The following is a 13,663-nucleotide window of genomic DNA, read 5'->3' on the forward strand; positions in this document are numbered from 1 at the left end:
GTGTTCACTAAAGAGGACCCTGGAGAAGGACCGACACTAGTTAACAAGAAACTGGAGGGGAATGGAGTAGATGTAACTCCATTTACAGTAGAAAATGTATGGGAAGAGCTGGTGAAACTGAAAGTGGACAAAGCCATGGGGCCTGATGAAGTTCATCCCAGAATACTGAGGGAGCTCAGAGATGTGCTGGCGGGTCCGCTGTGTGACCTATTCAATAGATCCCTAGAAACGGGAGTGGTGCCGAATGATTGGAGGAGAGCGGTGGTGGTCCCGCTTCACAAGAGTGGGAACAGAGAAGAGGCTGGTAACTACAGACCGGTTAGCCTCACTTCGGTGGTGGGAAAAGTAATGGAGTCACTGTTGAAAGAGAGAATAGTGAACTATCTACAGTCGGGAGAATTGCTGGACCAGAGGCAGCATGGATTCACCATTGGAAGATCCTGTCAGACAAATCTGATTGACTTTTTTGACTGGGTAACCAAGGAATTGGATCGAGGAAGAGCACTCGATGTCATCTACTTGGATTTCAGCAAAGCTTTTGACACTGTCCCGCACAGGAGACTGGTGAATAAAATGAGAAGCTTAGGAGTGAGTGCCGAGGTGGTGGCCTGGATTGCAAACTGGTTGACGGACAGAAGACAATGTGTGATGGTAAATGGAACTCTCTCTGAAGAGTGAGCGGTTTTAAGCGGTGTACCGCAGGGATCGGTGTTGGGACCGGTCCTTTTCAATATCTTTGTGAGCGACATTGCGGAAGGGATAGAAGGTATGTCTTTTTGCGGATGACACTAAGATCTGCAACAGAGTGGACACGTCGGAAGGAGTGGAGAGAATGAGACGAGATTTAAGGAAGATGGAAGAGTGGTCGAAGACATGGCAGCTGACATTCAATGCCAAGAAGTGCAAAGTCATGCATATGGGGAGTGGAAATCCGAATGAACTGTATTCGATGGGGGGAGAAAGGCTGATGTGCACGGAGCAGGAGAGAGACCTTGGGGTGATGGTGTCTAATGATCTGAAGTCGGCGAAACAATGTGACAAGGCGATAGCTAAAGCCAGAAGAATGCTGGGCTGCATAGAGAGAGGAATATCGAGTAAGAAAAGGGAAGTGATTATCCCCTTGTACAGGTCCTTGGTGAGACCTCACCTGGAGTATTGTGTTCAGTTCTGGAGACCGTATCTCCGAAGAGACAGAGACAAGATGGAGGCGGTCCAGAGAAGGGTGACCAAAAAGGTGGAAGGTCTTCATCAAATGACTTATGAGGAGAGATTGAAGAATCTAAATATGTACACCCTGGAGGAAAGGAGGAGCAGAGGTGATATGATACAGACTTTCAGATACTTGAAAGGTTTTAATGATCCAATGACAACGACAAACCTTTTCCATAGGAAAAAAATCAGCAGAACCAGGGGTCACGATTTGAAGCTCCAGGGAGGAAGATTCAGAACCAATGTCAGGAAGTATTTCTTCACGGAGAGGGTGGTGGGTGCCTGGAATGCCCTTCCGAAGGAAGTGGTGAAGACCAGAACTGTGAAGGACTTCAAAGGGGCGTGGGATAAACACTGTGGATCCATAAAATCAAGAGGCCGTCAATAAAGAGTGGGTGGCTCGCCAGAATGACGGCTACTGCCTGGAGATAATACCCTTATTCAATAAACATACACATGGTTACTGTGACTCCAACATCACTCTAAGCTACAACAGCAAGAGGAAATGTGGAAAAAAGGATTCGCACTCACAAAGTGGGGAGTAGCTGGCTTGTTACGGCGGTTACTACCCCAAACCAAATAAGCCTGATACTTCACTTTCAATACATATCCAGCATAGCTCTCTGCTTCAACGGCAGGGGAGAAGAAAAACTGATACTTCACGCATAGCTCTCTGCTTCACGGCAGGGGAGAAGAAAAACTGATACTTCACGCATATCCAGCATAGCTCTCTGCTTCAACGGCAGGGGAGAAGAAAAAAGGATTCGCACTCACAAAGCGGGGAGTAGCTGGCTTGTTACGGCGGTTACTACCCCAAACCAAATAAGCCTGATACTTCACTTTCAATGCATATCCTGCTTCAACCGCTGGGGAGAAGAAAAACTAATACTTCACGCATATCCAGCATAGCTCTATACTTCAACGGCAGGGGAGAAGAAAAACTGATACTACACGCATATCCAGCATAGCTCCCTGCTTCAACGGCAGGGGAGAAGAAAAACAACCAATAAGGGCTGAATAACACAGTCTGGGTAAAACAAATAAACATGGGTGTAGCTTGCTTATTGCGGCGGTTACTACCCCTACTACCCCTAACTAATCAAGCTTGATATTTCACTTGGTTGCAGCTCCATCACTGCTCTCTACATTAATGGTGGGGGTGGAAGGGAAATAGAACCAAAGAGCTAAGAGAAACAGATAAGTATGAGAAAAAAATGTGAAGCTTGCTGGGCAGACTGGATGGGCCGTTTGGTCTTCTTCTGCCGTCATTTCTATGTTTCTATGTTTCTAAGCTTCCTCACAGGCAAAAGGGAAAGAGGTGGTGCTTTCAGCACCGTGTGGTTTCCTGCTTTGTCCTGCTCGAACAGCCTATAGTTTGGGAATCATCCGTGTAAGACTACCATCCTGCTTGTCCTCAGAGAAAGCAGAGTTGCTTACCAGTAACAAGTGTTCTCTGAGGACAGCAGGATTTTAGTCCTCACAAAACCCTCCCCTATGAGTTGGTTTCTCCATGTGTGAGCTAAATCATGGACTGAAGGACTCTGCCTAGGGGGCAGGGTGATAACTACAGCTGCATGTGTTCAGTAGGGCTCGTTTGAAAGTTCTATAATTTTTTAGATCAATGTTCTGGACCGGGCTCCATCCAATGATATTACCTATGTGTGAGGACTAGCATCCTGCTGTCCTCTGAAAACATATGTTAGAGGTAAGCAACTCTGCTCTCATTTGAATAGCTTCTGCTTTGCCAATGCCCTTTGGTAGATGAGGTTTCTAGACTTGAATTCTGTTCTCATGATGGGGTCTCAACAGACATGTAGTGGTACCTCTCTTTTTGCACTCAGTTATGCTATTAATTGCTTCATCATACTGGCTGGCTACTTTGAGGTCATCAGAAATAATGATTCCCAGTCCCTTTCCTGTTTGCTCATTCTTCACCCCAAATGGTATTTGGCCTTTGAATAACTGCATCTAAAATGCATCATTTTACATTTATTTGGCTTAACAGACAGTCTCTAAACTCTTCTTTCAATTTTTTTTAAAGTTCCTTCCTTGTGTCTATTCCCTCAGGCATGGCTGAAAAACATAAAATATAAGCATATTGCTGTATTTCAGATTTTATTACTAATCATGAAAGACACATTTTCCTTTCTAGCCCTTCTACATTATTACCTCTAGAGAAGTTGATGAGGACTTGGCCTAGTGTTGATTCTTTTTCCACCTTACTGTTCATTTTCCCTTCACCAGAATGGACTTCATGTCATTGCTGGTGACCTATTCCCAACACCTTCTAGCCTCAAGACATAGGGTGTCCGGTAATTTTATAGGGATATTCCCACCTGGAATGGTACCTCTCAGTCAAAATTGGTCCTGCTTAGGGCTGTCTGTAGGGTGGTGCTGGAATAGATTGAAGAGAAGAGTGTCCCCCAAAGGTTGAAATGCAAGGAATGGAGAGGACTCTCATAGCTGCTGCAACTTATGGCCTTTTAGTGCTCTGGAATGGTAGGACTTGGGCTACCATGTTGGCAGAGAGCCACAAGCCATCACACTGATTCCCCACTTTTCTCCAAGAATGCCTTGGTCCTTTGTCAAGTGGCACTTGCTTCTCTGACTGCTCTCTGCCTTTCTGGTAGTCTTACTCTTGATTTTCTTAATTAATGTCATTAATGGCTTTAGGGTAAGTCTCCTGGAACTACAATTCTCAGCAGCTTCCTGTTCTTTGTCTTTTCTCTGCTTCTCGTTATTCTCTGAGTATTTATTTTATAATGCCCTCTGTGTTTGCCTAGCTACATTCCTCTGTTCTGGCTGTGTGAAGTACTAACCTCATTAATTACCATTCTGAGTTATTTTGCTAGGACTGGGGGACACTCCATGAAACTAGCAACTGAATGGTTTAAAACAAATCATAGGAAGTATTTTTTTTCTCTCAGCTCACAATCAAGCTATGGAATGTGTTTCTGAAGGATGTGGTCAAGGCATCTAACATAGTGGGGTTCAAAAGAGGTTTGGACAAATTTCTAAAGGAAAAGTCCATAAACAATTATTAGCCAGGAAGACTTGGGAAAGCTAGTGTATATCCCTGGGCATGTGATACAAGAAATAGATCAACTATTGAGGATCTGATGGTACTTGTGATCTGGACTGGCCACTGTCGGAGACAGAATACCGGGCTTATTGGACCTTGTTCTGAACCTGCATGGCATTTACTATGTTCTTATGTTATGTTCTTAATCCATAGGAAATATCAACAAAAATTTAAGAGACCATGCTATTATTCAAAAAGAATATGCAATCCATATCCTTTCTATAGACAGTGGGCAATAATACTCCCCCAGCAGCAAATGCAGCCTCAAAAGTTTATCAAACAGTAGCAAGTAAAAGCTAGGCCAACTTTATACAGGAGCAACCACAGAAACCTGCAATGGGTTTTTCACTACCACCAGTCTCAACAGATTTACCCATCTCAAAGTCTTCAAGTGGAGAGATTTCAGTTTTTTGGTACCCAATAGTCAAAAATTACCTCAGACAAATTTTTGAGTTCCTTCAGAACTCTGGGGTGTATACCATCCGGTCCAGGTGATTTACTACTCTTCAGTTTGTCAATTAGGCCTACCACATCTTCTAGGTTGACCAAGATTTGGTTCAGTTCTTCTGAATCGTTACCCATGAAAACCTCCTCCGGAACGGGTATCTCCCCAACATCCTCGTCAGTAAACACTGAAGCAAAGAAATAGTTTAATCTTTCTGCAATGGCCTTATCTTCTCTAAGTGCCCCTTTAACCCCTCGATCATCTAACGGTCCAACTGACTCCCTCACAGGCTTTCTGCTTCGGTTATATTTTAAAAAGTTTTTATTGTGAGTTTTTGCCTCTATGGCCAACTTCTTTTCAAATTCTCTCTTAGCCTGTCTTATCAATGCCTTACATTTAACTTGCCAACGCTTATGCTTTATCCTATTTTCTTCTGTTGGATCCTTCTTCCAATTTTTGAATGAAGATCTTTTGGCTAAAATAGCCTCTTTTACCTCACCTTTTAACCATGCCAGTAATCGTTTTGCCTTCCTTTCACCTTTCTTATACTTGCCCTGAATCTACTAGGGGAGTCTGCCCTGTGTATGTGTGGTAAACCTAGAATTCCTAAAATCTAAAAGTCAAGTTTGTCTCTCTGCTGTTAGCATGATGTAGAATGCCCAAATCGATGAATTTCCTTGCATAGGATACTGGGAAGCAGGAGGTCCCTGAGCAAAGGGAAAGAAAAATATCCCCTGCCCTTTTTTTGTTGTTGTTTTCTTACTAGATTGGGGGCTCTAGCTGACCCCACCTTCTCATTCCACAACCCATCAGGGTCACAAAAAATGTTGGGGGTGCTAGTAAATACTGAATTCTAACAGCTAGAAAGAGAAAAATCTTTATCTTTTATTATGAGATATCTCATATTAGGAGCAGTGCAGCTTACCAAACAATGCAGAGTATACTCACAGCTCAGGTCTTCTGAGCTTAAATACATCACCACCTCTAAACTTACACACCAGTGGGTTAGTTTGTTTGTATGACATTTTCCAACTGGTTGGCATTATATCTTATATATTAAGACTGGATTTTTGTAAGTCGTATAATTTTTGTAAATTGAGCTCAGAAGGCAGAAATAAAACTTAATGCTAATCTTTAAAATACTGGTCAACCTTTAATATACTTAAGCATGTCAACAGCCTTAATTGTTCTACAAGTCTGATCAGTGCAATCTCCTTGTGCTGTGATAATAATGTTATCTTTCTGTTTCTCCACTAAACTAGTCTGGTTTCATAGAAAACCTTCTCAAAGCATCCTTACAAGATAACCCTACTCCTGCAAGGCTTCCTTATCATAATCTTTCATTTTTCAAATTATTTTTTCTGAAATCTAGGAACTATTACTGTCCAGTATTTACATTGACCCAAACTGCATAGTGATTTCAGAACCCAAGGCTGTCCTCTACCATGATTTCTGTTAGACCTGCTATTGACAGTGAAGACCGTCTTATGTTGCTTTATCCTGAGTAAGCAGTTCATTTGGTTGGTTGAAGAAAATCTTTTTCTCGGATTTCTGTATCTGTTTACTTCAAATTGATCCAGTAACTGACACACTCCAATTTACATCTGGTAGATTGAAATTTCCCAGATATACACTGGGGAGTATCAGCTGTAAGATCAACTAAAAATTGAATTCTTTGCAAGAGGTATTTCTTAAATTTGCAGTGACTGGAGTTGCTAGGGAGAGATTAACGAGTAGTGACTATGGACAGCTGGCTGTTGAGCTCCTGGTCAGTCTGTGAAACTAATCTGTAGCCTAAAATGTTTCTTACAGATACGTGTTAGTTGGCTTAAACTGGCTTCAAGCTGTCGTCAAAAAATGGTGGACGCAGCTGTCTGAAAACACAGATGATCTGGAGGATGGGTAAGCATCCTATACTTTTCAGTTAAAATGTTAGTGGATTTGTGAGTCTGGCGATGGTGATGATTAATCATTCACCAAAAGGCAAAGACACAGCAAGAGTATTAGGATGCTGAAGCATTTGCTAAAAGGTAGGATTGTCAATGGAGAATAGGGCAGTTTGAATTCATTTTATCAGCTGTTTTTTCTCAGGTTGACTGTGTTATAATGTGCCATTTCAAACACTTTGATTTTGATCCCTTGTGATTGCTTCTGCAGGAATGGATGTAGTCTGTCTTTTTTTTTTTTTTTCTCAGCAATTTTTCCTACTCCTTTGAGCTTCTAGCTCAGTGAGAACTGGCCTCTACTATGGCTACAGCGCCATAAGACTTCATCTGCAATTACCCAGGAGTTCTTGTGAAAATGAGGGAACTCCTTTTCTCCCTGGTCTAGCTGAGCCACTATAGCAACAATCCCTGATCAGGGAACATAGATTGTAGCTTCCTCCAGAACCTAATCCTGAATCTAGCTATTAGGTGTCACTGTTGAATAATAGCTGAAACTCCCTGCGCATGAGAGCTGTGAACATTTCTCTGCATCATCTCTGCTTGACTTGAGAAGCAGAGTATGGACTTGGGAAATTAAGTGGATTATCCCCCCCAATAACAGATATGACCGGCCCTGGGTGTGCTTTTTTTTTTTTTCCAGAAAGTTCTTCTGTTGCCTAAGTTTTTTGTGAGAACCTCCTGTGATGGAGTGATTTCCGACATAAATTACACATAGAATATAGCAAAATCTTCTCTTTCTCATGTCGGTCCACCAAAGTCATGTTTTTCCAGTGACAGTCATAATGCTTGAGTTGACTTCAGCAAGTTCCTTCACTTTGCAAGGGCCTTCCTCAAGCAATGAGTAGATCAAAAGGTGTTGCACAGTCTGTCTCTTGGCACAATTGCATTTCATAAGTCTAGTAGAATATTTCTGTTTTACCATGTCAGCTCTTCACCTGCCAGTGTGGGTAGGGAGGTGATTTAGGACTTGGTGGGCCATTTCTCCTTTTCCTCTACAGGAACTATTTAGTGTCAAGTTCTCCAAATCACTCCTGCCAGATCTCTTTGTGTGGCAGTTCCTGTATGATTTCAGGCATTGGGGGGTTTTTTTTGCCATTGTGTGACTGTACAGAGGGTTTCTATTGTCCTCTGTTTGCCTGACCATTTTATTTTTATTTTTTTATTTAAAAACTTTTCTATACCGTGCTAAGTTAAATACCGTCGCAACGGTTTACATATAGGCACATATTTAATGTAGGTAAAAGTGTACAATAATACATTCTAACAGGTGCCGTCAAAGGTTCGGTTACAATATATCATTAGACATAGTCATTTAACGAAGTAGTTCATGACCAATTGTACCAAGGTACTTACACCGGTAGTTTTATTACACATAGTATTATAGTTATGGTTTATTGTGGTGTGGAGTTCATAGACTAATCTACTGTATGTCTGTGCCTTTCTGTCTTTTCCTGAAATATTTCTCTCTATTCTCCTGTCTCTTTGTAAAATGCTTGTTTAAAAAGCCATGTTTTTAGGTTTTTCTTGAATGTCTTGAGATCACTTTGTAGCCTGATCTCTGGAGGCCTTGTGTTCCAGATTATGGGTCCTGCTAGTGATAGGGCTCTTTCTCTCACTTGTGTCAGTCTTGCTGTTTTAACTGATGGAATGGTTAGGAGTGCTTTATTTGCTGAGCGGAGGTTCCTGTGTGGAGTGTGTACCCGTAATGCTGTGTTCAACCAGTCTGATTTCTCATCATAAATTAGTTTGTGAATGATACATAGGGTTTTGTATTTAATTCTGTGTTCAATTGGTAGCCAATGTAACTCTGCTAGGGTTTCAGTTATATGGTCCCTCCTCCTTTTTCCAGTTAGTATTCTAGCTGCTGTGTTCTGAAGTATTTGCAGTGGTCTTAATGTTATATTAGTTAGTCCTAGCATAAGGGCATTGCAGTAATCTGTGCTGGAGAAGATTAGTGCCTGCAGTATTGTTCGGAAGTCATTTTGAGTTAGCAGTGGTTTAAGTTTTCTGAGTACTATGAGTTTTGCATAACCTTCCCTTACTTTTAGTGATATGTGTTGTTTCAGATTGATTTCAGGGTCTATTATTATTCCCAGGTTACGTACTTTTTCTGCTAGTTCAATTTTCTGGTTGTCTTTGAGTATTATTGATGTTTGACTGATTTCAGAATTTTTTCGTTCTAAGTGAAGAAATTCTGTTTTATCAATATTAATTACAAGTTCCATTTGTGTCAGTAGTTGTTTTATAATGCTTAGGTACATGTTGGCTAGGTTTAATGTTTTCTCTAGAGTGTCCTCTATGGGTAGAATTAGTTGAATGTCGTCAGCGTAAATGTAGTGGATAATTCCTAGCCCTGCAAGTAAGTGGCATAATGGCAGCATGTATATGTTAAAAAGGGTCGCAGATAGGGCTGATCCCTGTGGAACTCCTGTTTTGAGATTAATTTTTTCTGATAATGTGTTGTTGATCTGAACTTGGAAAAACCTGTTTTTTAGATATGATCTGAACCATTTTAAAGTTAGGCCATGTAATCCGATTTCTTCCAGTCTATTTAGTAGTATTTTATGGTTTACTGTGTCAAAGGCTGCAGATAGGTCAAGCATTAGTAGAATGTAGTGTTTACCACTATCAAAGCCTCTTAGAATGTTATCTGTTAGAGAGAGGAGCAGAGTCTCAGTGCTGTAGTGTTTTCGAAAACCGTGTTGAGAAGGATACAGTATGTTATTGTTATCCAGGTGTTCAGCTAGTTGTTTCTGTACCGTTTTTTTCAATTAGTTTAGCTATTAAAGGAAGATTTGATACTGGTCTATAGTTGTTTAGGATAAGGGGATCACTGTTTTTTCTTAATTATTGGTTTTATTATGATTTGTCATCTGTCTGGCAGAGCTAATCTAGTAAGAATGTACAAACTTTTGAGATGAGTTGGTTTTAGGTAATTTAGATAATTCAGCAGTTGTCATTCAACACCAGGTCAATTTTTGTTGCATGGGTGGAGCATTCCCATACTGGGCAATTGTACTCAGCATTGGAGCAACCTAGAGCAAGCTCACGGGTTCTCATCATAGCTGAGTGTGTTCTCCATTTTGAATTTGCAAAGTTATGGTTGATGTTTCAGGCCTTAATCTCATTTTTCCTAGCGTGTAGCAGATGGATTCAGGACCAGTGGGTATAGTGTACTCCTGATAGCAGTTGGAGACGGATCAGATTTCAATCTGACGTCAGCCCTAGTAGATATACCCCTGCAGGAAGTGCAGCTCTTCAGTATTTTCCTTCTCCATAGCAGTTAGGGACTCTATAAATGCTAGCATAGCGTTAGAGAACATTTTACCAAATAAACCCAAATTGAGAAGAAATCTTACCTCTACAGACGAGCCCCGCTCTCCTGCGGTGACACCCTTTGGGTCCCTCCCCCAGTCGAGATTCCCGAGGTGATTTCCGCGATCCCTCGGAGGTGAGCCTCGGTCCGGTGGCCAACCCTCGGCAGGGACCTAGCCCCCGACATCGGGTGAGGCTGAGAGGCAGCGGGTGCAACCTCGAGCGTGGCGGTAAAGATATTTTCCCTCTTCCCCCCGCAGCCGGAGACCGCCCGGAACGAAACCGGGAAGCGCCAGGACAAGGTAAGGTAAAAATCTAGTTAAAAGTCTCCGGTCTCTGAAGCTCGAGGAGACGCACAGGTCGCCAGCCGGGACCAGTGCCACCGGATTGATCGGCCCTAGCAGGGCTAGACCTCGGTCAGATCCGAGGGTCCTCCCACGTGGAGACCCTCCGAGGTGGTAGCCATATTGTCCGCTTGGTAGCCATCACCATTTTGGCCTGTTCGCCGCCCTGTCCGCCGTCTCGATCCGTGCGCACAGAGGCGAGCCGTGCGCACAAATACCTTGTGCGCTCAATGTCGCACGCACAAGTGCTGGGCACACAAGCGAAATGCATAGCCACGCGCTCACTGTGCTGGGCGCATAACTTCGACCCGTGTGCACATCGCTCTACACGTGCGCACCATACCTATGCGTGCATCGTCAACGCACACCAGAGAGCACAACTGTATTGTACGCGCACAAACCATGGCACCACCTGAAAATAAGCTCAAAGCTCAGGGCCTTTGCCCAGCATTCCACATTAGAGCTGCACAGCATGAGGAGGCCCTGTGTATACAGTGCGAAGAGGCCTTAGGGGACCCAACTCATGGCCCTCCCCAGCCGGTACCGGACCCCAGCCCCTCGAGCGGTACACCGGACCTAGCATCACACAGCGGGACCCCCCCTGAAACGGGGCTCCCCAGGGACACGGCACCCCCTAGTCTAGACCCAGCTTCTATCTCCTGGGTGGAATTCTTCAAAGGTCTGCATACCTTCATCCACATGCAACCGGGACCTCCTACAATGTGGCCACAGGCACCACCAGTGCGAAGAGGCCTTAGGGGACCCAACTCATGGCCCTCCCCAGCCGGTACTGGACCCCAGCCCCTCGAGCGGTACACCGGACCTAGCATCACACAGCGGGACCCCCCCTCAAACGGGAGAAGGAAAATACTGAAGAGCTGCACTTCCTGCAGGGGTATATCTACTAGGGCTGACGTCAGATTGAAATCTGATCCGTCTCCAACTGCTATCAGGAGTACACTATACCCACTGGTCCTGAATCCATCTGCTACACGCTAGGAAAAATGAGATTAAGGCCTGAAACATCAACCACCAGAGGACGTCAACGTGCCAGGACCCTCTATGCCCAGGGAAGTGATCCCACTGCCCAGAAACCCCACCTTCAGGGACACAGACATCTCAGATGAGGAGTCAGAACCCCTGGAGGAAGGGGAACTCCCTCCGGGGACAGAACCCCATCGAACCATGAGATGCTTCACCAAGGATGAACTTCCAGACCTGGTCACGCACAGCTTAAAAGAGCTTGCCATCCCGGGCACTAGTGTCTCGGGGGAACCTAAGACGAACCCACTACTAGAGGGACACCGGCAGACCTCCCACCATTTCCCACTATTACAAGCTGTCCAGCAATTAATTGACATGGAATGGGATGCTCCAGAAACCACGTTCAAAGGGGGCCGGGCTCTGGCAGCCATGTACCCTCTGGACCCTGCCGCCAAAGATCTCCTGGCATGTCTGAAAGTGGATGCCATGGTCTGTGCAGTCTCGAAACGCACTACTATCCCAGTGGAGGGAGGAGCAGCACTCAAGGATGCTCAAGACAGACGTCTGGAATCTATCCTCAAACAGTCTTTTGACGTCTCCGCTATGTCTTTACAGATCGCAGCCTGCTGTGCCGTGGTGACACGCGCCTGCTTAGCACAGACCAGGAACAACATTCCTGGGGAAGCCCTGGAACCAGCCATATCATTCCTCGTGGACGCTGCTTCGGATCTGGTGCGCACAGCAGCTAGAGGAGTCTCTTCCGCCGCAACAGGCAGAAGACAAATCTGGCTCCGAAACTGGTCAGCCGACGCATCCTCCAAAACGAGACTCACAAGGATGCTTTTCAAGGGAACACTCCTGTTCGGAAGTGAACTAGAGAAACTAGCCAACAAGTGGGGCTAGTCCCCACTGCCGCGGCTACCGGAGGACAGAAATAAGAGAAACCAACGATCCTTCCCCCGAACCTCCAGGGGCAGAGGATCACAGTGCTTCAACCCATATAGAAACTCATATCAAGCGGCCTGCCCCCCAGGCCGGAGCCAGTCCTTTCAGAACAAGCACAATAAAAAGGGAGCCAGCTCGGGCCCAGGCCCCAGCTGCACCCCACAATGAAGATCAGCCGACCCATCCAAAGGAAGAAGCCATAGGGGGCAGACTGGCTCTATTCTACCAAAGATGGGTCGAGATAACTTCGGACAAGTGGGTCCTATCCATCATTTGAGAGGGATATTACCTGGATTTTCACCACCCCCCTCTGGACAAGTTTGTGGTATTTCCCTGCCATGACCCTTCCAAGAGAATGGCAGTGGAAGCTACACTCACCAGATTACTAGCCTTAGAGGCTATAACACCGGTGCCTCCACAATAAATAAATACTGGCCATTATTCCATCTATTTTATCGTTCCCAAGAAGGAAGAAACGTTCAGACCTATCCTGGACCTCAAGGCGGTCAACCGTTACCTGAAGATTCCCCGCTTCTGCATGGAAAACCTACACTCGGTAATAAGGCAATACAACCGGGAGAGTTCCTTACCTCCCTGGATCTGTCGGAAGCCTACCTACACATTCCGATCCATCAAGAGCATCAGCGTTTTCTGCACTTCTCAATCCTGGACCGTCACTACCGGTTCCGGGCACTACCTTTCAGGTTAGCCACTGCACCCCAGACGTTCACCAAGATCATAGTGGTGATGGCAGCAACACTGAGGAAGGAAGAAATCCGCATGCACCCTTATCTAGACGATTGGCTGATCAGAGCAAAATCCCCAGAGGAAAGCCACCAGTCAACCAACAGAGTCAAGACTCTACTGGAGAGCCTCAGGTGGGTGGTCAACACAAACAAGAGCTGCCTGCAGCCTTCCCAATCTCTAGAATACCTGGGAGTCCGGTTCGACACCAAACAAGACAAGGTCATCCTGACACCGACAAGGAGATCAAAACTGATGACCCAGTTATGAACCCTGTTGAGCGAACTTCGCCCCACGGCATGGGTTTACCTACAAGTCCTCGGCCTCATGGCATCCACACTGGAAGTAGTCCCATGGGCATGGGCTTACATGAGACCCCTACATCGCTCACTACTGTCATGATGGAATCCACTGTCCCAGAACTACTCCGTACGTCTTCAGCTCCCGGACAGAGTTCGGGCCCAACTACGATGGTGGCTACAGGAGGCCCATCTGAGCCAGGGAACGAAACTATCCTCCCCAACCTGGATCCTACTCACCACGGATGCCAGCCTACGAGGATGGGGAGCACACTGCCAGGAGCTAACCGCCCAAGGGCAATGGAACAAAGAAGAGTCGGGATGGAATATCAATCGCCTAGAAGCCCGGG

General features: G+C 45.0%; 1 protein-coding gene across 3 annotated transcripts in view; it reads left to right on the top strand.

The window, feature by feature from the left end:
• KATNBL1 (katanin regulatory subunit B1 like 1) overlaps window positions 1-13,663 on the top strand; it is a 271,601-nt gene that overhangs the window by 147,701 nt on the left and 110,237 nt on the right. For all 3 annotated transcript variants that reach the window (XR_003856488.1, XR_003856489.1, XM_029600186.1), the window contains exon 6: window positions 6,549-6,638. Coding sequence is in view for 1 of the 3 variants with exons in the window: in XM_029600186.1 (XP_029456046.1) it covers window positions 6,549-6,638 (90 nt within the window). In the remaining 2 variants the exon portion in view is untranslated. The remainder of the gene's footprint in view (window positions 1-6,548; window positions 6,639-13,663) is intronic.

The sequence above is a fragment of the Rhinatrema bivittatum genome, chromosome 4, assembly GCF_901001135.1.
Source record: "Rhinatrema bivittatum chromosome 4, aRhiBiv1.1, whole genome shotgun sequence".
In the NCBI taxonomy this organism is placed as follows: Eukaryota; Metazoa; Chordata; class Amphibia; order Gymnophiona; family Rhinatrematidae; genus Rhinatrema; species Rhinatrema bivittatum.